We start from the raw sequence: 27,051 nt of genomic DNA, 5'->3' as shown, positions 1-27,051 counted from the left end.
AGTTGTTTTAATTACTCCCCGTGTCTCATTTTATAACGAGAGTTGACCTATTTAGGGAGTCAAACAATTCTTACTTTGGCTCAATTTCAAATATAAATTATTCAAAAAATTTATAATAAAATTTACATATTTGATACATCAAAAGTGCTATAAGTTTGCATAATTAGTAATTCACATATATAAAAAGAGTTGAAAAAAATTCTAATAGAAGAAAAACAGTTTGACTTCCAAATAGGTAAGCTCTCATATAAATTGGGAAGTAGGGAGTAGAATTTTTTCTTTGGTCATTTTAGAGATAGAATTAGGCACGACATAGATTTTCTTCGTTTTACACCTACTTGAATTCAACATGACTTTGAAATAAAAAACTAAACAAGAAAAAGCTCTTTCTTTAAGTATTATTTTATCTAGGGAAAAGGGTCAAATTTGCCCCTCTATTATGCGAAAAGGATCAAATTTATCTTCCGTTAAAGTATCGGTTCAAAAATACCCCCGACGTTACCTATATGGTTCAAATATATCCCTTTTCCGTTAAGTATGTTCTAAGTGGACATCCAATCTCACATGTCATTGATATTTTGATGAGGTGGATGATACATGACATGCCACCTTAACAGCCTAACCCATTTTACTCCTTACCTCCACTTCTTCTTCCACCACTAACATTTTCTTCCCCTCCACCTTAGTGAAAAATAACAGTGCAGGTGAGTGTTTGACCATTAACTCAAATTTTGGGGATACCATGACTTTTGAAGTAGAGAGGTAAAAGTATGGTATTGGAGATGGTCCGGGGTCGTTTGGTTCGTGAATTAAATTATGCCGAAATTATAATCCGATTATAATTCTGAGACTAATTTTCCATCTAAGAGGTGAGTTAAAATAATTCCAAGTTTTGATAGTAAATTTTACACCATGTTTAATTGATAGTGTAAATTTATTTAATCAATCAAGTAGAATATAAATTTTATCCCAAATTTAATCCGGAGCAAACGATCCACTAAGGGTGCTCAATTTTCGTGTGTGAAGTCTTCTCCAGCTCCAAAATCTGAGGGAGATGAAGCCAAAGCAGAGCAAACCCACTAAGGGTGCTCAATTTTCTGCCACTTCAATGCAAGATTCAAGCTTTAAAATCCCTGTTCTGCCAGTAGAGCTCATCATGGAAATCCTCTTAAAGATTCCAGTGAAATCTCTCTTGCAATTCAGGTGTGTTTCAAAATCTTGGCTTTCTTTAATCTCTAGCCCTGAATTTATCAAGACACATCTCAGTATATCTGCTAATAACAACAATGATTACAACCACCACAGGATTATGTTTAGATTGGTTGAACCTGAGTTCAATCTTAAGGATTGTTCCCTTAAATCTTTACTTTATGACTCTGTTACTAGATCATTTGACTTAGATTATCCTATGAAACCCCCCCATAAACCTGTAGAAATTGTTGGTTCTGTCAACAACAGCATACCCACCAGTGTAATGGGGTCTGGGGAGGATAGAGTGGACGCAGACCTTACCCCTACCTTGGAAGGTAGAAAGGTAGAGATAGTTGGTTCTGTCAATGGGTTGATTTGTCTAGCCATTGATAAAGAAGGTTGGTTTCTCTGGAATCCGTCGCTTAGGAAGTTCAAGAAATTGTCTGACTCTGGAACTACATTTAGTGGTCGTCACTATGCCATGCATGGTTTTGGATATGATGAGCTTCACAATGATTATAAGGTAGTGGGTATTTCCAGGATTTTAGGTTCTGACAATTCACGTCATGTTGAGTTGAAAACATGTAGTCTAAAGAGTGATTCTACAAGAATTATCCACGATTTTCACATTGGGGTGCAAATCGATAAGTGTGGTGTGTTTGTGAATGGGAGGCTTCATTGGGCTAATAATACCTCTCATAGACTTCGTTCTTATAATGGTTGGGATATTATTTGTTTTGATCTGGCTGATGGGAAGCTGGGAAAGGTGGAGAAACCCTCATATGGAGATGGAGATTTTGATTTTACCCCGTGTCCGGGAGCGTTAGGAAGTGATCTTTGTCTGTTTTGTGATAATCGGGGAACTCAAGCTGATGTGGATATATGGGTTATGAAGACTTATGGGGTTAAAGAATCTTGGACAAAGATATTTACCATCAATCGTCCTAAGGATCATCCTGCGGGGTATTTGGGGTATCTGTTTTGTCCACCCTTTTGCATGTCAAATAAAGGTGAAGTTTTGTGTGAGTTTGGAGCAACTATCATGATTTACAATCCAAAGGACGACTCTATCAGATATGCAGAGGTTACCAACTGTGAAGCCTTTTCTGACGCAGCCATCTATATTGAAAGCCTAGTTTGGCCCTTTTGCCAGAAGGAACCAAGGATGCAAGTTGCAACAACGAGTACTCAAAAAGCTCGTTGAAGACAATCGTGAAATTGCTAACTAGTAAGAGTTCTCTATACTATACATTCTCTCAAAGTGCTGTTACATTCTGTTTTCTTCTTTCAGATATATCGCAAGATATTGCATACTATGGATACCTTTGAACCATATCTGCTTGGCTCTTTTGTCCATTTTCCTTTTTGTTTCATGAAATAACTTTTTCAATTCTGCTAATAGATAATGTCTTAATTTCTTCTGCTACAGTTTTGGTTCTTCCCGTGCTGCTAAAGCTAATCGTATATTTTCTTTAGGGCTATCTTCTCAGTTTTTCACTTATTTGGTCAATCAAAGGTTGAATCGTCTTTAGTTTGGCAGTAACTTTCACATAAGCAATGGTACACAGTGTTGTTAAAGGCTTGCTTAAAGCGCACTTAAGCGCTGAAGCTCAGTGGAGCCCAGGCTATGCGCTTCGCCTCGCTTAGTAGCACTTTACTGAAGGCGTTAAGGTGGTTAGGCCTGTGCACCTTCACTTGGTCTGAAAGTTGCTATCTTTGAGTGTACGCTGAAGGCAAAGCATGTCTCTATACATGGTATTATTTTCATTTGTTGAAACTTAAGGCTCAAACTTTATTCCGAATACCAGTAGTAGTGGACTAATATTAGTAGTTATCAACAGATAATACAACTATTACTATGAAAAGTCTCAAGTATAGGAAGGGCACTGAAAGTTTCTGAGACAATATAGAAATTAAGGACGGTAAAGAAATTCGGGGACAGGGATGAAAAGCTCCAGGCATATAGTAGGAGGAGAATTAAAACTGCATAAAGAGAAGCATATTGACTGTCAATGATTGTAAGTTCATTGTGAGCGTTTTAATCCATCAAGCTCTTTTGGGCGACCGCATATTGATTTGAATTTTGCTCCTCAGCCGGAGGCGCTTTGGAAAATATCAGAACAACCTTAACAGACACAGGAACTGCTGAGGTATTAACATGTCATGTTGCTGTGCTATTTTCTTGTCCCCCAGTAGTCTAGCACAAGGTTTTATAATGGAGGTGCTCCTTGATGCTCTTTGCTTTTGGTTTATGTGAACTTATTTGAAAAGTTCCATGTGATGCTAATCCTTGTTTCATCAAGAAAAAGAAAAGTTGACACCACATTAGAGTTCCATATCCTTTCTTTATACATTATCATGTGAAACATGAGGCTTCTCACGCTATGCTCTAACCGATCAATGAAAACGATAACTTGGGTACTCTTTCTGATAGTTTTTACTCCGTCCCAGTTTATGTGAAGGTGTTTGACTGGGCACGGAGTTTAAGAATGAAAGGAAGGGGTAATATAGGAAGGTTAAAGTTAAATTATTACTAAATATAGAATGGTGTCATTCTTTCTGAGACTGACCAAAAAGGAAAGAGTGTTACATAAATTGGAATAGTGGGAGTAATAAACAAATGGCAGCATAACACAATGAAGAGAAGGTCTACTTTGTAACACAAAAGGAAGTAGGAGAATATGAAGAACTAAAAATTGAAGAAGATGACTCGGAGCGAAAAATTATGCAGAGAGTTCTAATAATTCTGTAGAAAAACAGATACACAAACATTCTGGAGAAAAACTGAAATAGATCATGATCCTATTTTTAAGTGATGGTGCTAACCATGTAACTACCTCCTAAAATAACTGATAAGTGAAACTACAGGAAAGTAAACAAACAGATATTGCAGTCCTAAAGCAACTAACTAATACTTTCTAATCATAAAGTCGGCTTATATGTTGGCTGCTAACTTGTAGTCTCTTTGCTGAGGGTAAGCATTACAAACGGTGAGTGAGACACTTTGAGAATATAAATTATGGAGTTCAACTTTCGTCCTCACAAAAGGAACATTTTTTGTGGTTATGCTAAAAAAAAATTGGCATATAGGGGAAACCACAATATAATAAAAGGATATGGTGCAAAATAAAAAATGAGATATACATTAGAGGTGCGTAATGCAAAATACTCTGTGTAGAGTAACTATGAATTGACTTTTAGAAAAAGAATTCCTGTACATTCTGTTCTATCTTTTTCAATATTAAAGTTAAAACAATCTGGTGCAATGGTTATGTATATCCATGTGAGAGATGAAAATCTTTGTTTAAAGCATTTCAAGTGTAACTCCTCTTGTTATGTTATCAAATATCTATCACGATACTTTGAAAAATTGACCTAAGACGATCTAGCTATAACTAGGAAAATAGCTAATCCTTGTAAGATACAATGTCAAGAGTTTGGTAGACGTCTGTTGAATTATATTATGGTACTTTTATTTGCATCCTTTGTGAGCCATTAAATTTGGAAGTAAGCGAGAAATGCAGTGTCGGTCAAGGTAACTCATTGTGCACTAGTGGAACAATATGAAGGAGAAGAGAAAGAGGTCCAAAGGTGTGTATTTGGTAATTCACTGCGAGTTGGAGTTGCTCTGTCTAGAGAGTGGCGTGCTTTCTATGTAAATTTCCAGCTCTAAATCAACTAGTTCCCGATTTTTGGCAACATAACTTCTGTTCTTTTGCTATGATCTGCTTCAAAAACAATCTGGTGATTGGGATATGGATTTGCCTTGGAGATGTGAAGAGCTTATTATTGTGCTGGCAGGGTCACCGGATTTCCAAAAGGTCGAAGACACTTAGGAGGACCGCTCCTTTATGCATTTTCTGGACTATTTGGCTCGAGAGGACAAGAGATGCTTTGAACAGAGCTCGTCTCTTGAACAAGCATGCAGTTTCTAATAAAAGTGATGTTTGCTAGTACATGTTAAAGTAGACCATGCATGTGGTGCTTTTAAAATCTACACTTCTTTTTTATTTGTTATGTGCTTTGTTAACTGTTATGTGCTATTGAACTTTCAGCAAGTCAATGCATGTCTTAGGAACAAGTATTATATGATCCCTTGTTGACTGCGTGGATCAAAATGATGAAGCATGGACTTTCCTTGATTCTCAATGTTCACTGCAATGTACTAATTTTATTCCCATGTGCATAGAGCAAGACTTACCTACGTTTGCTAATTTTGTATCACATTTTGTTGGTAGCTTGAAGTCAAGTTTGTCTTGACAAAATTTTGAACAATTCTCTCCTTCATTTCAATCTCTGTCATATGTAGTATCAGGTTGAGATTGATCTGAACTAGAAGTTGATCAACCATGGGCTACTTATTCTTAGTCATCGTTTCTTCTATAGTTGTAACGATATCTTAATCATCGGAAATGTAAAAGAAGCACAAAAAATTGAGCCGTGATACATAGTGTGAGAACAACGTATACGAATTAGTCCGTAACAAATGCAAGTATCGGTTACCACATGAAAAAAAAAAAAAATCATACAAAGGATAATAGGTCACTTCTACATGAACTATCACCATCTAGGTATTAAAACACACCTCGAGTTTAGGCATGTATTAAAACATACCTCAATATTTTTTACCTGAACTATCACCATGCTCAACTAGGTGTGTTTTAATACATAGATGAAGAAAGTTCAGCTAGAAAAATATTTTCTACTTGAACTATCACCATGCTCAACTAGGTGTGTTTTAATACATAGATGAAGAAAGTTCAGCTAGAAAAAAAGAACATCCGATAGATTGGGTGTGAAACTCACGAAAAAGTCACAGTTCAGGTGATTTTTTGACCGTTATCTCCGCAAATATCAACTATAAATATCCTTCAATTTTGTTTTCATTATTTTCACTTTTCAAGCTTTCAATTATCAATTGTGAAATTATTTATCCTTGTTTGAAGTTAGAAAAAGCAATCTTTAAGCTTTCAAGTTTATGTTTGAATTTTATTCATGGTTAATCTTATTTTCTGCTTTTACTCTTGCGTTTTGGTAAGCTCGTTTTAACTTTTACTTTAAGGCAGAATACCTAAAGCCCCATAAACTTGATGCATTTTATCCAAATTCCCTTAAATTATACTTGGTCCTAGTTACCTCCTTGTATTTGGCTTTTCTACAAACGTTACCCTCACAAACAATAACTGATCCTAATTATCCCCTATATTTGACTTTTCTATAATCGTTACCACTACAAAAGAAAAACGATAAAAGAATGAAAGTTGGTAGCAGTATTTTAATGGAGGAATAAAGAAGATATATGGAAGGAGATAAGGAAATAGCCGCTGGAATACAAAATATAAAAGGAAATGGCATTTTAGATTTTTTTTACACATCAAATTAAATGATGTGGCTGTTATTTTATACTCACGCGCCAAACGTCATTTCAAATCACTTGAATGTTTTATTTTAAAAAATTATTTAATTATCTCTTTTTTTAAAAAAAAAAAAATTCAGTTTATTTGCACAATGTTTGCTTCTCATTCTTTTTAGGTTTACTTGAAAAAAATAAGAGAAAAAAGTAGGGCTCTAATGAGTAGTTCCAGTAATCAACAAGAACGGTCCCCTCCAATTATTGAAGATGAATTTTAAACATTATTACTTGTAGAGTTGCAGATTATGATTTAGATGATGTGACCTCCAAGACTAAGATATAGGATTAGATAAAATTGAAATAGATCAAATTCCTCTCTAGTTATGCCCAACCCAAATAATCTACAACCTGTCAAAAAATATATTGTGTGTGGGATTTTTGTTCCAGGAGCTAATGAAGAAAAGGTTAAGCAAACTTTGTACATCGATACTTGATTAAAGACCTCAAAGATGTATATGGTGGGAAAGAATCTCAATCTTTCAATATTAAAAAAATTGATTTAAATACTAAAAATTATTTTAATACGATAAGAAGGCCGATTATGAAAAAATGGTTAAATAGTTAGTCAATTGTGGCAATACGCATTGCCACCTATATATTTTGATGATAATTTAGGAAAAAGAAAGAGCACTTTCATAGTTTGATGGTAACCGCATAAGTAAGTAAAAACATAATTTCCATTAAATAGCTAGTAGTTAAAAATTTAAACATCATATAAATTATCAAAAACTTATCCACCCATAGGCATAATCAAATTTAGTATATGAAATTATATAGACTATAACTATCTCAAGTTAATATTCAAAAGCTATTATGTTCCTGCAAATTCATAAGTTGTGCTCTAGATCCAACTATCCAAACTCCTTATTTATACAAATTCAACAATACTTTCAAATACACTCTTATCACTAAATTATAATTATTTAATTTATATACATTTTCATCTTAATTTTTAGAAATTGCCGATTCAATTCTCAATATTTTCATTATCTTTTCTCTTTCTCTTGATCCACGACCATCAATGTTATAGAATTCTGTTTTTTTTTTTTTTTTAATTTTTATTTTTTATAAACATGTCACTTTAAAGTACTCTTGTAACTAAAACATAAATGACGCTCATATATCACTCAAAGAAACCTAAGAACTTTGATTTAATGGTAAGAGCATAACACGTGATGTGTGAGCTAACTACACTTCATGAGTTCTAGTATATTCCGGACAAAAGTGTGGAGAGAAGGGTAAAAGGGCTAACCAATTATCCATTTTTTTTTCAAAAATAAAAAAATATGACCCAAATAAAAAATATGACCCAAGAATCTTCAATCAAGGAAAACTTGGGGTGTATCTGGAATCATGGGTCTTTTTTTATTCCTAAAGTTTGTTATAGACTTCAATAAAAATCAAACTTTTGTCTGTTCCACTGGAAAAAAAGAATCTTGATTACTCCCAAATAAAAAAAAAAAAATCTCAACAAACATTAATTACTATACAAAACAAGAAAATTATCACTACTTTTCTTTGTTTTTCTCTCACCCACCATGGCCATATGTCAGTTATTTTGAGTAGCCTGTTTCTGTATGTTTTTTTCTTCATAGTCCTTTTGCCGGCAAATGCCTTCACTCATTTTCTCTCTCTTTTGACAAAAAAAAAAAAAAAAAAAAAAAAAAACCTGTATATATACACTTGTATACATAAATTCTTTGGTGGGTATTTGTTGTAACTTGTTAATCTTGATTACTTTTGTTTTTTCCTCAAATGGATACTGATGAGGAAAGACCCCTTGTTGTTGAAAATTCCAAAAATCAAGAACCAATTGTGAATCATGAAAGAGATGTTCATATTTTAAGCTGTGCTTTTTTATTGATTTTCTTAGCTTATGGGGCTGCTCAGAATCTTGAAAGTACTATTAATACGGTATGGTTTTTAATTCCTCTTTTTAATGAAGTTTTGGAGTTGGTTTCTCAAATGGTCAAATAACTAATAGTTATTATATCATAAAGTAATCAAGAAAAAAAAGTAACTTCCTGAGATAAGAATTCCATCGGTCCCAATTTAAGTGTCTTAGTTTGACTTGGTGAGACTTTTGAATCTTGTGGCCTTATGTGTAAAGTAGCAAAAAGTTATTTGCATGTTGTGGTTGTAAAGAGACACTCTTTTTGGGACAGACTAAAACGGGAAGTAAGACACTTAAATTGGGACGGAGGGAGTATTAGTTGAGTGATCATTTGAGAAATCAACCCTGTTGGACAGAATTTGTTTGGTTCTTGTTGATTTAGAAGTTGAAGTGAGTGACTTTGAGGTTTTTTTTTTTTGTTGTGTTTTCAGGAAGGAAATTTAGGGACTATATCACTTGGGATATTGTATTTGTCATTTATGGTTTGCTCAATATTTGCTTCATTGGTGGTAAGGAAACTTGGGTCAAAGAATGCTTTGATTCTTGGAAGTACTGGTTATTGGTTGTTTGTAGCTGCCAATTTGATGCCTAATTGGTATGATTTCTTTATGTTTGTTGCATTTTGCTTTTCCAAGATTAAATCTTTAAGTAATAGGGGATGATTAGGCTATGTTGATGACAGTGATTGTGTGATGCAAATCCAATTTAATTCCTTTTAAATAGTGAGTTGTGATTGTGGTTGTTTTTTAATTGTATGGAATTATGTTTAACAATGTTTGTGCGCTTATGGATCCTTAATGTGAGTTTGTTAGAAACCCAGAAACTTTGCTAACCTTAATCTGTAGACTTTCAAGTACAACACAGAAATAAGAGCAACACCTTCAACTATTATTTACTGCCTACAAATAGAATAAGTTTTACAAATAGAGAAAGAACTTCATTACATCTAACAACCAAGGTATTTTGAGGAACCTTAACCTCCAAATCTGCCAGAGAAAAACCTACCGAAAAAACTGCCCCTCTTTCCTTCTTCTTAGTACAATATAACACATAATAACTGCCTAAACTGCTATGTAACTACTGGATATACATACACATAATAATTAATTAATAAAGCATTTACAATTAAGCCTTATTTTCACCCTTTTTCCTACTGTTATAGACCCTAGTGACAGCAGGTCTAACAATATCCGCCCCAATGAGTTTCACCTTGTCCTCAAGGTGAAAATGAGGAAACTGTCCATCAATGACTTCATAGGATTCCCAAGTGTTCTCAAAGTCCGGTAAGTCCTTCCACTTGATCAAAACCTCTTGGGAGCCATTCACGAGTGTACGGCAGTCTACTACACCTTTAGGTTGCACTTGCATTTCAAGTTCTTCGGATAGAAAGGAGGGAGCTGCTGAACTGGAATAGAATCGTTCACAGCACGCTTTAGCCAAGAAACATGAAATATAGGATGCACCCGTGAATGAGGGGGTAAATCGAGGCGATAAGCAACTTCACCAATTTTATTCAAGACAGTATATGGCCCATAGTAACGAGGACTTAACTTCTGATTAACCTTTTTAGCAAGAGACCGAAGCTTGAAAGGTTGAACGCGAAGATAAACCAAATCACCAGGCTGAAACACAACTTCACAGCGCTTAGCATCAGCATAAGCTTGAGCATGGGTCAGATTAGCTTTGAGTTCATCTAAAATAGTGTTGCGAGCGGCAAGCTGCCGGTTGACCTCTTCAACGGCAGAAATATCATCAGTGAACCACAACAAAGAGGGAGGATCTCGTCCATATAAAGCTTTAAAAGGAGTCATCTTGGTAGAACCATGGTAAGTGGTATTGAACCAAAATTCAGCCCAAGGAATCCATCTTGGCCAATGTTTTGGATTTTCCCTGCAAAACAACGTAAATAAGTCTCCAAGGAGCGGTTGACAACCTCAGTTTGAGGGTGATAACCTGAGCTCAATTTGAGGCTGGTACCGGACAGCTTGAATAATTCTTGCCAAAATTGGCTGATAAAAACCCGATCCCGATCAGAAACAATAGATTTGGAAAAACCATGCAAACGTACAACTTCACGAACAAATAGATCAGCAACACTTTTTGCTGTGTATAGATGACATAAAAGGAGAAAATGACTATATTTAGTGAAACGATCCACCACAACGAGTATAGTATCATTTCCCATTGCTTTTGGTAACCCGCTGATGAAATCCATAGAAATATCATCCCAAACTTGCGATGGAATAGGTAATGGCTGCAGCAAACCAGCGGGACTAAGGGCTTCATACTTGTTTTGCTTGCAAACTGCTCAACTAGCCACAAAGTTCTGTACATCCCTTTTGATTCCATTCCAATACAACACTTGTGAAATGCGCTTGTATGTCCGGAAAAAGCCTGAGTGACCACCTTCGGGTGAGGAATGAAATGCCCTAAGGAGCATGGGAATGTTTAATGACGAACGGGGAATCACCAGCCGGCTTTTGAAAAATAGGCAGCCATTTTTTAGAGCATAATTTGGGTGTGAAGCCGGATCTTGAAGCAAATCTTGTGTCAACTGACGGAGTTGATCGTCCTGTTGAATTTCTGTGGAAAGATCATCTAAGGTACTGCTACGTAAAACAGAAACAGCCATGAAATGAAATTGGCAGGACAAGGCATCAGCGGCCTTATTTTCACAACCTGGGCGATATTGAATCTCAAAATCAAATCCCATCAACTTGGTGATCCACTTTTGTTGCTCCTCTGCCATAACATGCTGGTCCATGAGAAATTGGAGACTCCGTTGATCTGTTCGTATAATGAAATGTCGACCCATCAGGTAATGACGCCACTTTTGTACATCAAAAGCAATAGCCATTAACTCCCTCTCATAAACAGATTTTGATTGAGCTCGAATAGAAATCCCTTGACTAAGAAAGGCGATGGGACGTCCTTCTGGTAGCGCCAAAACCGGCAAAGTGACCATAGCCTCCTTAAGAGAATCAAAAGCTAATTGAGCTTCTTTATTCCAATGAAAAGTATCTTTCTTGAGCAATTGTGTGAGCGGCCTGGCTATTTTCCCATAGTCACGAACAAACTTCCTATAGTAACTGGTGAGTCCCAAAAATCCCCGCAAACCTTTAATATCTTTGGGACTTGGCCAATTAACCATGCTTGTTATTTTGGCAGGATCCGCCGAGACTCCACTTCCGGAAATAATATGTCCCAAGTACTCCAGTTATTGCTGTCCAAAATGACATTTTTTTCTATTGACAACCAAGTTATGAAGTTTTAAAATTTGTAGCACCTCCCGCAAATGATGCAAGTGAGTAGGAAAATTTGCACTATAAACTAATATGTCATCAAAAAAGACCAATACAAACTTACGTAAGTAAGGCCGACATATCTCATTCATCAAGGCTTGAAAAGTAGATGGAGCGTTGGACAACCCAAATGGCATGACCAAAAACTCATAATGTCCTTCATGTGTACGAAAAGCTGTCTTTGCTATATCTTCCTTGGAAAACCGGCTTTGATGGTACCCTGATCTTAGATCTAACTTCGAAAATATAGTGGCACCCCCCAAGCTCATCCAGTAGTTCTTCGATTGCTGGAATTGGAAATTTATCGGGAATAGTTATCTTATTAAGGGCCCGATAATCCACACAAAATCGCCAACTACCATCTTTTTTGCAAACTAGCAACACTGGACTGGAAAAAGGACTTGTACTTGGTTGAATGATACCAACTACAAGCATTTCCTGGACAATTCGCTCAATCTCATTTTTCTGATAATGAGGGTAACGATATGGACGAATATTAGGTGGATTAGATCCCTCTTTAAGTCGGATAGCATGATCACGACTTCTACTGGGTGGCAGCCCTTTCACTTCCTCAAATAAAGTTCCAAATTCTTCCAATAATTGCTGCAAATCCAAATTCTCATGTTCCTCCCTTGCTGTGAACTCATTCAGATCAACATAATACCCTTCTCCATCTGGTTTTGAGTGAAGCCACTGATTTGGACAATGAGGGGTCTCCTCGAACAACTCATGTTTGCCCTCTTATGTCAAATTTCAGCGTCAACGTTTTGAAATTAGCTTGAATGTCCCCCAAATTCTCCAGCCACTCTAATCCTAACACTACATCGGCATTGCCCAAATTAAAAAAGAAATAATCTTGTGTTATGCGGAAATTATCAATCCACAATTCCACTTCTTTGCAGCTTCCCCTACTCTTTACTGGCTGTCCATTCCCTACTTCCGCTACAAACGGCTTAGTTTCTGTTTGCTTTAACCCCAATTCTTCGGCCACTGTGCGAGAGATAAAATTTGTTGATGCTCCGCTATCGATCAACACAATTACCTTCTTCCCCAATATTGTTCCCCATACCTTCAAAGACTTCTTTGTGGTAAATCCTGCAATAGAGTACAAAGACAACTCCATTAACTTTTGTGACTCCGGTAGTTCTTGAACACTTAATTGGTCCATCCCTCCTTTTATTATTTCCTCTGAATGCTCTTCTATGCCTCCGTCTTTGTCGTCCTCTGCTGCTACAATAAGCAGATTTAACTGTTTTGAATTGCACCGGTGATTGGGACCATATTTTTCATCGCATCGAAAACAAATTCCTCTTCTTAATTTATCTTGATACTCTGCATCAGATCGCCTTTTGTATGCTCCTCCACGCCTTGCAGAAGTTTCAGGTCTTGGCTGCTCGATTTCTCCTCGCTTTTGCTCTTGAACATGCCCTGGTATGGCTGTAACTATTGTACAGGCAGAATGAAAGGGTGTTGTGGCTACACGCACAGGGGGACTTGTAAAACTTCCTGTTCGGCTATTGTCAGTTACTGGAAACTGCATTGAATCCCTAGAAAGCGCCATACGCATATGTCTTGGCAAGTGGGCTTGGCTGAGAGCCCAATTCCTCTCTTCAATACGCTGGCTTTGGTCCATAATCTGGGTTAGTGTTCCCAGCTTGCTAAGACGCAAATCTGCCTCTATCTCCTCTCTCAAACCATTTATAAAAATTCCCATCAAAACTGCATCATCGGCATCTTTTAAAGGTGCTGAAAGTAATTCGAAATCTTCTCTGTATTGTGCTACGCTTCCAGTTTGCTGCAATCCTATCAAAACCTCATACAATTTCCCTGACTGTGATGGTGTAAAGCGTTGGAGTATCGCTACTCGAAACACATCCTATGTGACAATCGGCGCTCTTGTCTCCCACCACTGGAACTAATTTAGGGCTCTACCTTCAAGGCAAACAGCAGCAGCCTCCAATTTATTCTTGTCATCAATGCCATTAAAATGAAAATAACGTTCTGCTCTGTTAAGCCACCCATATGGATTATCACCAGAGAATAAGGGAAGTTCCAATCTTCTAGGACGCGTTTCATCACGAAATTGTGGCTGAACTTCTCGAAATCCATCTCCTCTACGATTGTTGCTGTTCTCTGCCATCACATCTGCGTCTTTAATTGGATCTTCTTGAACCACTGATTTTCCGTTCATATGTTGAAGAATTTTAGCGTCATGTTCATCTTTTTTTTTTTTTTTTTTTGCATCCAGTCCCGTAACTGCCCCAGGTAATTACGTATTACATATTGAACCAATCTCCTCTTGTACTTCGTCCATTGTCTTCTCTAACCCTTCAATCCTTCCCTCCATTCTGGTTGAAACCATGAAGGCTTCTGATACCAAATTGTTAGAAACCTAGAAACTTTGCTAACCTTAATCTGTAGACTTCCAAACACAACACAGAAATAAGAGCAACACTTCAACTATTATTTACTGCCAACAAATAGAATAAGTTTTACAAATAGAGAAAGAACTTCATTACATCTAACAACCAAGGTATTTTGAGGAACCTTAACCTCCATATCTGCCAGAGAAAAACCTACCGAAAAAACTGCCCCTCTTTCCTTCTTCTTAGTACAATATAACACATAATAACTGCCTAAATTGCTGTGTAACTACTGGATAGACATACACATAATAATTAATTAATAAAACATTTACAATTAAGCGTTATTTTCACCCTTTTTCCTGCGGTTATAGACCCTAGCGACAGCAGGTCTAACAGTTGAAACATGAAACTTGTAGTCTATTGGACTAACTACTGAGGTCTATCGGATTTCATATTTCTCCTTGTGAGGTTGTGGCATTAGCCATGAAGAAGTTCATTGAAGTGGTTACAGAGCTAGACACCATTGCTAGCTGCTAGTAGCAATAGTGTAGCCTTGTCGTAGTTGCGCTTAGAAGGGTCAGTGAAAGCTATGCAATAAATTCTTCAAATGGAACTCAAACAGTTAAAGAGGCATTAACAGCTAACTGGCTTGCCAACAAGAATTATACGCTAGCTATCAGTTAGAAGCCCGCCAAACCTATGCTATAGTCACCCGCAAGGGTGGCTCAGTTGGTTGAGCATGGGGCTTTCATAATGGAGGTCTCAAGTTCGAAACCCCCTGCCTACGACAGCAGGGGATTTGCCTTCTGGGTCGAGCTCGTCGCACCGGGCTTGCCTAGTGCGGGTTGGGTTACCTCTCTCCGTGTGGTTTGCAGCTATTGCACAGAGGCGGTTTACCCCCGTGCGCACCCAAAGGGTAGCGGCTGCGGGTTCCCATGTCATCAATAAAAAAAAAAAAAAATAAAAAATAAAAAAATAAAAAACTATGCTATAGTCATCCTTTTGATGTTGATAGAATTAGCAACAATATTATCTGGGCACGACGGGCACGACATTTCATCAATCTTTATGAGATACCCGTCAAGGCAGGACGATCACTTAGTCAAATCAAAAGTATCCTCTCTTAGGTTCTGCCCAGCTAGGCACTAGCCAGCTGTAGTGGATACTTGTTCTAACAAAGCAATCCATGGCAATAGATTACAAACGTTTCCGCTTGATAGTAGTACTAATGCATTATAGTGTAACTAAAGCTTGAATGTTCTCCTTCGCTGGGCCAATTTTAGAGGCGTATTCGAATATAATTTTTCTGTTGTGGGCGTGGCAAATGTGCTGTAAAGGAGTTTATTAAGTAGGGTATGATGCTCGATAGGTGTGTGGGGTTCAGGAAGACTATGATGACTTGTAGTTGGCTCTGGATAACTCTGTTCTTCTGCCTTACATTTCACTTGGCAAAATCATCAGAACCAAGTTAGGAGCTGTTTCGTTGTTCCATAACAACTAAAGTCGATGTAATTTAATAGGTAGTATTTGTATTGTATCTTTGATATTTCTTGAACAATTTTATCATGATTTAGCACTCAGAGTCTGTTAAGACTAAAATTTTGCCATGTTGCTCTAAGAATTCATATCCTAGGGGCAAATTTGTATGACCTTTTCGCCCTCAAGTTTATTTCGCATCAGGAATAGAGCCTTCTTTTCTTTCCTTACGGTTGGTGCATGTGGTCCAAAGTAACAACATGTAACATGATTTGATGAGCTGTTAGATAACCATTTCTGCCATTCGAGACATGGCAGCAGGCACTAATAGCCTGTTTGGTCAAGCTTCTAAAATCAGCTTATTCTGAAAAATGCTTTTTTCAACTGTGCTTTTCAAAAAAATACTTTTGATGTGAAATAGTTTGTGTTTAGCTAATCAATTTGAAAAGCACTCTGAGCAACAATTAGTGTTTGGCCAAGCTTTTAAAAAGTGCTTTTCAAAGAAGTCCTTTTGGGGAGAAGCTACTTTTTCAGCTTCTGCTTATACTTAAAAACACTTTTTCTCCTCCTAAAAGCTTGGCCAAGCACTTCAACTCTGAAAAAGAGGCACTTCATTTGAAGGAAAAAAAACACTTTTGGCCTTGGAGAAGCTTGGGCAAACAGGCTATAAGTCATAATTCGTGTTCTGAAATCAAGGTAATAGACATAGCATCCTACAATTACTGTTTCCATTCTCGATCTCCCATAAGTTTAATTCGGGAGTTTGGTACTTTGGAAAACACTAATTATGTTCTGAGGTTAACAAAGGTGCCCGGTGAATGATATGCTTACATTAAAGTGACTATTAGAAACCACTAAAACTGTATCAGTGGTGGAGCTGAAGATATGTTCTACCTTGTCTTCAGTGACAGAATTTTTTTCCCATTATCTGGGACTTGAGATACATTAGTGTGGTTCCACTTCAAGTATAGAAAATTACTTTTCTTGAATTCTTTGCCTTTCATGCATATTCCCATAATTTTACCTTGAGACGTGTGTTCTCTTGATTTTCTAGGATATAACTAAGTTATACTTTATTAAAAGACATAAATAAGCTATAATTATCTTCTTTTGGACTCTTAAGTTGCCTAATGCTAAGGACATTAGTCAATGACCTTTAACATACCACATCAATGATCAGAACATTTTTCAAAGTTCTCTCATCTTGATTCTACAATACAAGTTTAATTCTTGCCTCATTCCTGTGAGATTTTTAATATATTAATACTTAAAAATTGATTCTGTTGCTTAAGGTGTTCGTGAATTTCATTTGTCAGCATTGATTAAGCTATCTTGTAGGTATACCATGGTCCCAGCTTCTTTATACCTAGGTTTTGCTGCTTCTATAATATGGGTTGGGCAGGTATGACTTTCTTTTAAGAAGTTGAATTTTGTTTTTGGCTTCAGCAATAACCTTAATCTTGTCATTTGTGATTAGGGGACATATCTTACTTCCACAGCACGGAGTCATGCAAATGATCATAGCTTAAATGAAGCAGTAATAATTGGTAAATTCAATGGTGTATTCTGGATGATGTTTGCACTTCATCAGGTACCTTTTATGAACTTTGCAAGTAAAGCTTCTTGATATATATATATATATATATATATATATGTGTGTGTGTGTGTGTGTGGGATAATTAAATTTTTGGACCACTGGGTAGCGTCCGTAACTAATTTTGGAAGACAGGCCAAAAATGATATTTTCGTGCGCTTAACTTTTTATATTTTGCAGTTTGTCGGAAATCTTATCACTCTTGCTTTGATGAGAGACGAAGAGGTAAGCATTTACTCAGATTAAATCCTCAACTTCTCAGGATCGTTTTTGTCTTTCATTAAAGATATGTTAGTTTTTGTGTTGCTACAGGGAGGAAGCACTAGCGGCACAACTTTACTTTTCTTAGTTTTTGTGTGTGCCATAACCCTTGGTGCCGTTCTAATGTGCTTCTTAAGTAAGAGAACTGGTAAAGAGGAGGCAAGACAACAAGACTTCTCCGCTAGTTTTGTTTCTTCTGTGGCAACTTTGTTAAAGTCTATCATGACCCTTTTACAAGACATAAGAATGCTCTTGATCATCCCTCTTATTGCTTATTCAGGCTTACAACAAGCATTTGTATGGTAAATGATACTTCTAATATTTCATTATAGTAGAGTTTGAGGCTCCTTGGGATGTGCCATTATTTTAATTGACGTCATGTTTCAGGGCTGAATTCACAAAGTATATCGTTAAGCCTATAATGGGTGAGAGTGGTGTTGGCGGTGCAATGGCCATATATGGGGTTTTTGATGCAATTGTAAGTATGCAAATGCAGAAACAGACAATAGCCTGTTTGGCCAAGCTTCTCCAAGGCTAAAACTGTTTTTTTTTCTTCTTCAAGAAAAGTATTTTTTTTCAAAGTTGAGGTGTTTGGCCAAAATTTTAGGGGAATAAAAGGTGCTTCTGAGTAGAAGCAGAAGTTGTTTTTGAGAAGCTGAAAAAGTAGCTTCTCCCCAAATGCACTTTTTTGAAAAACGCTTTTGAGCAAATACACTTAGAAGCACTTTTTAAAAGTTTGCTCAAACACTAATTGCTGCTCAATAGTGTTTTTCAAATTGATTAGCCAAACACAAATTACTTTTAACCATTAGTACTTTTTTGAAAAGCACTTTTCAAAATAAGCTGATTTTAGAAGTTTGATCAAACAGGCTATAATTCAATCTTTGGTCACATGTTGACTCAATATGTTGTTTGACTGTGTTCTTTGAGCAAACCGCATTGACTCTTTATGGTACTGGATTGCATCGTTGGTGGTGTGTTCTTCAGTCTTCTACGAGGAAATTAGAGCAGTATTGTCCTTTTCACATTCTCTTTAGTTGTGTTTCTAGTCTATTGGCGAGCCTTTAGTTATAAATTTTGTTTATTTCGTTATTTTTTCTTCTTTTGTTCCATTTTTATTTTTTAGATTTAAGATCTGCAGTAGAAAACATCTTAATCGAGTACTAAGGTAGTTGTAGTAATAAAAATACTGAGGTCTGAGGGAGTAATTGATAATCTTCAGGGATAGAAGAGAATTGACAGTGCGAATTGAGCACTAACCAAAGTAACACATTATCCATAAAAATATCATTGCAAATGATCTACTCTAGCTGTATATCAGACGCATTTAAGTCATTATGATACACATTTTTTGTAGTCTGGTAAATATATAAATTCCTTGTATAATGCTAATAGATGGCAAATTATGTTGTTATCAAAGTGCATATTTGTTATATATTGTGTTTGATAGAGTTATAACTCGAATAAAATGCTTAAGTTACTCTGTAATGAGAATAAAAACTGATGTGAATCTACTTAAGTGCAATGATTTACTTGTTGCAATTATTTCTTGTACAGTATTAATTATCACAGCGTGACTGAAGGAACTATGTAAATCAATTATTCATGTGAACCCACTGAATATAAAAGGGAAGACTCAAAGGAGCACATTTCTGAGTTATGATCGAACAACATATCCATTTCTGTTCCTTCCCCTGTAAAATTCCTACATAACTATTAAACATGTTCTCCCATAAACTTATGAAGAAATCATATTAGTTTAAACTGTATTTTCAGGAAATAATAACAAGACTAATTTAAAGGCACAATACATGTACTCTCTAAAATCAACCTTCGTTAATCGAGACAAGGTGTATATATTCTAGTTTAAGGCAGCTCGATAACAAGATTAATTTAAAGGCACAATACGTGTACTCTCTAAAATCAACCTTCGTTAATCGAGACAAGGTGTATATATTCTAGTTTAAGGCAGCTCGATATTCATAGTTTTCCATTACCTCAATTACAGGAAGTTCTGAACATTTACATAATCTTGACACCTGCTTGGATTTACTGTGTCTAGAACAAAATCTATTCATGGTTAGGTATACTGCTTTTATAGGGGAGATCTTTCCATCATTAATAAAATTATTTACGTTATCAAAAAAAGATTCATGTTTATGTGAAAGATAAATTTAAAACAAAAAACCAAAGAACTATACAGTTCGCTGCCTTGGTTTTGGTTGACTTTTTTTTTTTTTTTTTTAATCTAGCTTGGCACAAAACTATACAGTTTTTTGATATGCTATCATAGCTATATTTTGTAATGCTTTCAAATAGGTTTATGCAAATCTTAGACATTCCTTATTAGCTTTTTCAAATTTACTACAAAATTTGTAACTCTGCATGCACTTTCTCTGTTGAACTGTGGGTATGTCAGATTTGATAGTAGTATCCAGGCAGAATACATTTGCCTGATCACTCTGATATAATGCTGTGATAATTATTTTATTGTATGTATGATTGGTGGACATTGTCTCAGTGTTCTCTAGTGGCTGGTAATTTTACCTTTGGTCTCTCATCTATCTCGATAATTGTCTCCGGTGGAGCTTTAGTTCAGGGTGCTGTATTGGTATGGATTCTACTGACTCACAGGTTTGCTTCGTGTAATGTTCCCATGTTACTTTTTGGAAGAAGTTGATATTAGTTACTTCAAATCTTATTGTTTTTCCTCTATTTTAGTGCGACTGGTGGAGTTCTCGGCGTACTATATCCACTTCTGATTGCAGCCTTGTGGGGCATAGGCGATGGAGTCCTGAATACCCAGCTAAGTGCATTGCTCGGGATACTCTTCAAGGACGATCTGGTATTAATTGCCAACTTTTCCTATCATTTTGACATTTCTAGGAATAGTTCCTGAGTATGATGCTTTTGTGTCTTTCTTTAATAGCCTGTTTGAGCGAGCTTTTGGAAAGCCAAAAGTGCTTATTTTAGAGAGTTAGGTCTTTGATCAAGCTTTAAGGGAAAAAAAGTGCCTTTGAGTAGCAGCAGAATTGTTTTTCAGAAGCTGAAAAAAGTAGCTTTTCCAGAAGCGTTTTGGAACTTTGGGCAAGCACAAATTACTGCTTTAATAATGCAGAGTGCTTTTCAAATCTGATTAACCAATGAGAAACTGCTACTCTCTAAAGTACTTTTTTGGAAAGCGCTTACAACAAAAAGGACTTTTCAAAATAAGCAGATTTTAGAAGTTTGGCCAAATATGGTATAAGTCCCTGAGTATGATACTTTGTATGTAAAGCTATAATTTTCCATATAAAAGTAAAAGTGGCCATGAATTTAAGATAGCTGATATAAGTCACTGTGCAAAGTAACTTACACCAGATTGCCCAGGGGCCAGATTGAAGCCTCAACAACATACCGAGTGTATTCCCACTAGTGGGGTCTGGGGAGGATGGTGTGTACATAGCCTTACCCCTACCTTGTAAAGGTAGAGAGGATGTGTCCGAAAGACCCTCGGCTCAAATAAAGCAGTTTAAAGCAAGTTTGAAAAGGAAATACCGTAATGAAGAACATAACATTATCAACAACAAATAATACGATAGCCGAAAACAAAAGAATAACAGATGCTAATAGAAATGGAAATCAGCGAATAAGATAATAGGAGAGTGATAATAAAATAAAGGAGACAACATGTATTAGAAAAATCGGGTAACAATATAATATGAAAGTACTACTACTAATACTGATAATGATATGGGAAACTAGACATGCTCAACTACCTACTAACCTTCTACCGTAGAGTGAAGCCTCCCATCAAGAGAATTTTAAATCTCATAATCATCGGTGGCAAATTCATGCATATGCTGAATGTCAAACAGTTACCAGTATTGTTTAAGCTTCAACCGCCTGAAATGCTACTCGACATAAAAACTATAGGGAAGGAAGGAGCCTGAACATTTGTTATATGGGGATTCAAAATCTCTTCGAATGATATAGATCTTGATTTTGGCAGATAAGGAGAAGGGTCTTTCTAGTTTTCTTTCATTTTATTATCGGAAAAGGGCCAAAATTACCCTTGAACTTTGAAAAATAGTTCATTCATACCCTTCGTTATACTTTAGGGCCAATTATACCCTTACAGTTATACTTCATGGGGTCAATTATACCCTCTAATCTAAGCATTTGCCACGTGGCATCATCCAACCCCTTCAAAATTATTTTACCCTCAAATAATTTTTTACTCACTAAAATAACTCAATCCGACCCGAATTTTTTTTTCAAAGAAAAAAATAATAAGGAATTATTTTTATATTTTTTTTGGAAAAATTATCCGTATTATTTTTGCTGAAAAAAAAAAAATCGGGTCGGATTGAGTTATTTTAGTGAGTAAAAAATTATTTGAGGGTAAAATAATTTTGAAGGGTTAGGATGATGCCACGTGGCAACAATAGATTAGAAAGGGTATAATTAACCCCATAGTATAACTGTAAGGGTATAATTGGCCCTAAAGTATAACGAAGGGTATGGATGAACTATTTTTCAAAGTTCAGGGGTAATTTTGGCCCTTTTCCGTTTTATTATTATAGAAACTAGTACAAAGAATGGGCTTTGACCGTTTGGCCGTTCATGTTCTGGCTAGGTCAAGGGAAGTAGGTTAGAAAGACCCCGACCCCTTTTTAAATGTACACGTGTCTGGAGGCTCTATTGCTGAAGCATATCGTACTTTGTTGAAGATATAATTAAGTAAATAACAGTCTGTTCTTTCTGATAGCTTAAGCTTAGCTTTTATGAGACAGTTGCATAATTCAACATGATATCAAAGTAGGGAGAGGTACTGGGTTCGAGTCTCGCCGCCACCCGTTATAAAAAGAGTTTTCACGTGCTTGGCCCATGAAAAAAGAATCAGGTTCGCAGTTGTGTGGGGGTTGGGGAGGGGGGGGGGGGGCTCGGGTATTGAAGAAATAATTAAGTGAATATAAGTGTACTCTCTCTAAAACTTTTAGAGAGAGGTCACAAATTTACACTGGTCTTACACTGCATGTTGAAGACATTTAAGTAAATATAATTGTGCCCTCGCAAATAGCTGAAGTTTTCGGATGAAACGATTACACATTTCAACATACTTTAGAGTTTAAAAGACGGTCTTACACTTTGGCGTTGATCATTGTAATGCTTGAATTAGTTTAGTGGCAATCTCCTCATAAATGTTCTGAATTCTATTACTTAAGAGACTTCTTATTACTTAATATTATGCCTGCCTTTCACTGGATTCTTGCTTTTACATTAAATATCTAATCATTTCGTGCTGAACGCAGGAGGGAGCATTTGCCCAGCTTAAGCTTTGGCAGAGCTTTGCAATTGCCATAGTCTTTTTCCTCGGCCCCTACATTTCATTGCAGACAATGCTAGTGATTATGTTCGTTGTCCTTTGCTTGTCGGTGGTTGGATTTCTTCTCCTGACTCTGAAGATAGAAAAAGCATTCTCGTATCGAGCTGCCTAAGGCGATGCCAGCGGGACATTTTAGTGTTGTATCAACTATGCTATCTTCTAGTTCTGCAGTGTTGTATTTATATTTGAACCTGCCTGGTGCATTGTTTTCTGTTCAATTGAATTTTCAAGAAATCTATTTCACAATATCTATCTTGTGTCTGCTGTTTTCTGTTCATGTTATTCTTTAAAAGTCCCTTGTTTCAGTTGCTTAGAGTAGGAGACTGGAGATGTGCTGAGCATTCACGTACATACTTCAACTGATAAATGGCCCAAATATTACTCCACCGGTTAAAAAAGAGTGTCCACTTAGCCATTGGCACATCCCTTTAGAAAATACTAATTTCTAGGCAAAAATAGGTTATTTGACTAAACGATCCTTAATTAAATAGGTATTGAGATTTGATCACTTAACACAAAGGTAAATCTGAAAAAATAAGATTAATTCTTTCTTAATTGGGTAAGTAAACACTCTTTTGAACAGGAGGGAGTAATGAATATAGAGGTAGAAATGATGCCAGGTAGCTGCTTGTAGCACTCCTATTTAAAACTTCAGATCCGCTTTGCTAAAGCCTAACTTCAGACCTCAAGTTGAAAGTTGAACTTTATCATAGTTCAGGCTTGAGAATTGAAGTTAGGCTTTGTCAGAGCACAACTTCATACCTATAGGTCTGACTTTCAATCAGATCTGCATGTTAAGTTGATTTTGAGGCAATTAAATTTTACAAATTTTGTAAATCTAGACTATTCTTTAAATAGGAGTCCTAAAAATGGCTATTTTGCACTTCACCCAATACGGAGAATATGAGTCTAGCCAAACTAGTTTGGAGTTTGAGGGGTAGTAATTGCTGCTGAATTTTGAATGCTTATGGTTTGTGAGATTGTTTAATTGGAGTAGTTGAAATTATGCTTTCAAGTCAAGCCATACCATTAGCTTAGGACTTCGATCCAGTGGTAAGAGTATCAGTTATAAGTACCAAACATTGAAATTATGTTTTCAAGTCAAGCCATATCATTAACACAGGGCTTTGATCTAGTGGTAAGAGCGTAACACGTGATGTGTAAATTAGATGCACGTGAGAGTTTCAAACTTTGGCTCATACAAAAGGTTGATATTTAAGTGAAGAAGCGCATAAGCGTGTCCATTATCCATCATTGATTTTGGAAATTTCTTGGTTATTGTAAAAAAGGGTGTCAGGCATTACCATCAAGACAGTTTTCTCCATTCCAAATTATGATAACCTAAAGGAAGTTAACACGTGGAGAAGAAAAGAAAAGAAAATTGACAACAGTTTATTGGATTACACGAATGGATAAGAAAATTTACATTCATCCTTTTATCACATTGAGTTAATGGGAGCGCCCTTGTTGTCATAGTCATTATGATTATGATTATCATTTTTTTTGTCATTTTAATAATCATTATGATTATCACTGCATTATATCATTATCGTTATTTTCATTGTTTCTGTGCTGTAAGGAAAAGAAGAAAAAGAAAAAGAAAATACAAACACCTAAACTTATGGTCAAAGAGCAATATAAGTGTCATGTTGAGCACTTAAAAGTTTTATTCTTGTGTACACACCTAGGGCAGTTGACACGAATCCGAATATTTATTCTATATACTATAAAATAATTATCATAGTTTTCTCACCAAACCCATACCAAGAAAATAAAATAATATAGTGGCATATTGTCCACGTTGTCCACCAAAATAACCGTTCGTTTTAGTTGTAACCCTCCTTTGTTATCTCACCAAACTACCAAAAGATTAGCTTCATCTTGGTATATAATGGCGGAGTTAGTCAACCAATTATTCATCCATTACAACTAAAATTTACCTTGTATATACAGACTCTGTAAAGAATTTTTTTATATCAGCATTGTATTTAATATGTTATAACAAGTGGCTTATCTTATTTTTGAGTTAGTAATTCTAATGAACAATTACATGTAGTTATCATTTAGGTGATCTGATAGTGCAAAAGAACATGAACGAACTATGTAGTTATCACCTTTTATGGACTATTACATGTAATTATCATTTAGGTGATCTGATGGTGCAAAAAAAAAAAAAATGAAAAAAAAGAAAACGTGATTTGTGCAATTATCACCTTTTATGGACGCGCGGTTACATGTAGTTATCACTAATGTGAGTATGTGACCTAATAGTACAAAAAAAATAAAAAATAGCGATGATAACTTTTGTCGCTAAACAACAAAAATCGTTGCTAATCTTATTTAACGATAAATTAGCTAGCGACGGATTATCAAAAGAACTTGTCAGCTATAGGCTATGTACCAACATAATATATATTAGGGATAAATTTCGTAATCACTTTTGTTTTTTCCGATACTTCAATGTATATATAAGGTAAACTCTAACAAGTATCAACAACTAAACTACTTGAAACCATGTTGTGCTTTACATTCTCAAAGTAGTTAAGGTTAGGTCCATCTTTCCCATAACAACAACAAACATCCTTATTATTATTATACCTTATGTTTGACCATTAATAAACATGTAAACCCCATTATATTCATTCATTCTTTCTTCTCTACAAAATTCATATTCTTTTTCCAAACATGAGCTTCACTTTCTGGATGAACTCAATTCTTGAAAGGCTTTCTTTGAGGCTACCATTGTTATTCTATGCAGCAACATGGACAACCCTTTTAACAATAATAGTAGCAGTGGCTTCATTTTCACCGGAATTTGCTTTTGTATCGGCGATAACACCGTCTTCTTCCTTCTCTCAGGCTTGTCATAATCATGGAAAAGGATCTGTGAGAATTCCATTGGATCTTCCATTAGAGGTTTTTTGTTTCCCTACTGAGGTGTTTAAAAGGTCTAAACTGGATTTGCTTGTTCCTCCTATTTTTGCGGCAACTATTGTGGCTGTTTCTGCTTATGCTGTTAAAGCTTTGGCTTTGTGGGAGGTTGATGATCATGAACAAAATCAATTTTGACTTCTTTTTTTCTTAGTTTGTAAGTTTTTTGTATTTGTTAGGATTTAATTTTGTCACACTTCATTTTGATTCTTTCTTTTGGAATAGTAATATATTACAGTCTCTAGTTTTATTTGGTCATTACCAGAAAATCGCTAATTTCTGACTCAGTCATGCTGAAATTTGGCTCTCGGTAAAGAAGTTACGACGGAAGGTCCATTGAAAATTTAACCTACTAGCCAAATTTTGATGGATTCTGTGGGAAATAATTAGCGATTTTCTGATAATAGATGTGTAACGATTTATATTTTGCAGTAGACCCATAAATTCTTATAAGGGACGTCAGAAATGTTACATCAAAACTTTTATTCGACCCGAGGGTCTATAGAAAACAGCCTCTACCTTCAACTTTTGTTTCCCTACTGAGGTGTTTAATTAAGAGGTCAAAAATGGATTTTGCTTGTTCCTCCAATTTTTGCGGCAACTATTGTGGCTGTATCTGCTTAGGCTGTAACGCTTTGGCTTTGTGGGAGGTTGATGATGCACAGAATCAATTTTGATTTTAAAAAAAAAAAAAAAAAATTGTAAGTTTTTTATATTTGTTGTTTGGGATTCAATTTTGTCACACTTTATTTTGATTCTTTGGAACAATATCATACAGCCCCCTCTAGTTTGTCTAGTTTCTTTGAGTGAAAATATTTTTTTGTTGGTCACTACCAGAAAATCACTAATTTCGACAGACATTTCGTTGGAATTGGCTCGTCGGTGAAGAAATTACGATAAAAAATCAATCGGAAACGTTGTCGATGAGCCAAGTTTGATTGTCGGAAACGTTGCCGACGAGCCAAGTTTGATTAAAACATAGTAATTTTTTAGTCGTAAGCATAACCATTTATATTTTGTAGCAGAGCTGAATATTCGAGTAAGGGAATTCAAAAATTACTACATTAAAAGTTTTCCTCATATAAAGAGGATCCAACAAGTTATATATAAAAAATTAAATCTATATGCAGTACAAAAAAATTCAGCTAAGAAATTTAGTTGAACCCCCTTCATCATACCTAGCTCCGCAACTGTTTATAAATGAGTAAGATCTTGAATTCAAACACTGTAATTTATCTTGAATTCAAACTGGTGT

At 35.8% G+C, this 27,051-nt stretch overlaps 3 protein-coding genes across 3 annotated transcripts; all 3 read left to right on the top strand.

Moving 5' to 3' along the window:
* The first annotated feature begins 1,010 nt into the window (after positions 1 to 1,010).
* LOC132057173 (F-box/kelch-repeat protein At3g23880-like) lies at positions 1,011 to 5,333 on the top strand. The gene is made up of 2 exons (XM_059449642.1): positions 1,011 to 2,419; positions 4,993 to 5,333. The coding sequence occupies exon 1, from the start codon at positions 1,055 to 1,057 to the stop codon at positions 2,393 to 2,395; it is 1,341 nt and encodes a 446-aa protein (XP_059305625.1). The 5' UTR covers positions 1,011 to 1,054; the 3' UTR covers positions 2,396 to 2,419; positions 4,993 to 5,333.
* A 2,606-nt stretch (positions 5,334 to 7,939) lies between these two features.
* Positions 7,940 to 23,142, top strand: LOC132057172 (UNC93-like protein 3). Its single transcript, XM_059449641.1, has 10 exons — positions 7,940 to 8,518; positions 8,930 to 9,093; positions 16,981 to 17,044; positions 17,120 to 17,233; positions 17,417 to 17,461; positions 17,549 to 17,799; positions 17,885 to 17,975; positions 20,019 to 20,131; positions 20,219 to 20,342; positions 22,792 to 23,142. The coding sequence occupies exons 1-10, from the start codon at positions 8,360 to 8,362 to the stop codon at positions 22,975 to 22,977; spliced, it is 1,311 nt and encodes a 436-aa protein (XP_059305624.1). The 5' UTR covers positions 7,940 to 8,359; the 3' UTR covers positions 22,978 to 23,142.
* A 2,236-nt stretch (positions 23,143 to 25,378) lies between these two features.
* LOC132058496 (uncharacterized) lies at positions 25,379 to 26,054 on the top strand. The gene has a single exon (XM_059450980.1). It carries the CDS (start codon positions 25,551 to 25,553, stop codon positions 25,932 to 25,934), a length of 384 nt encoding a protein of 127 aa, XP_059306963.1. The 5' UTR covers positions 25,379 to 25,550; the 3' UTR covers positions 25,935 to 26,054.
* The last annotated feature ends 997 nt before the right edge of the window (positions 26,055 to 27,051 follow it).

This window comes from Lycium ferocissimum, chromosome 5 (assembly GCF_029784015.1).
Source record: "Lycium ferocissimum isolate CSIRO_LF1 chromosome 5, AGI_CSIRO_Lferr_CH_V1, whole genome shotgun sequence".
Taxonomy (NCBI): Eukaryota; Viridiplantae; Streptophyta; class Magnoliopsida; order Solanales; family Solanaceae; genus Lycium; species Lycium ferocissimum.
Note: the sequence above shows the minus strand (reverse complement) of the source record. Positions and strands in the feature narration are given on the sequence as shown.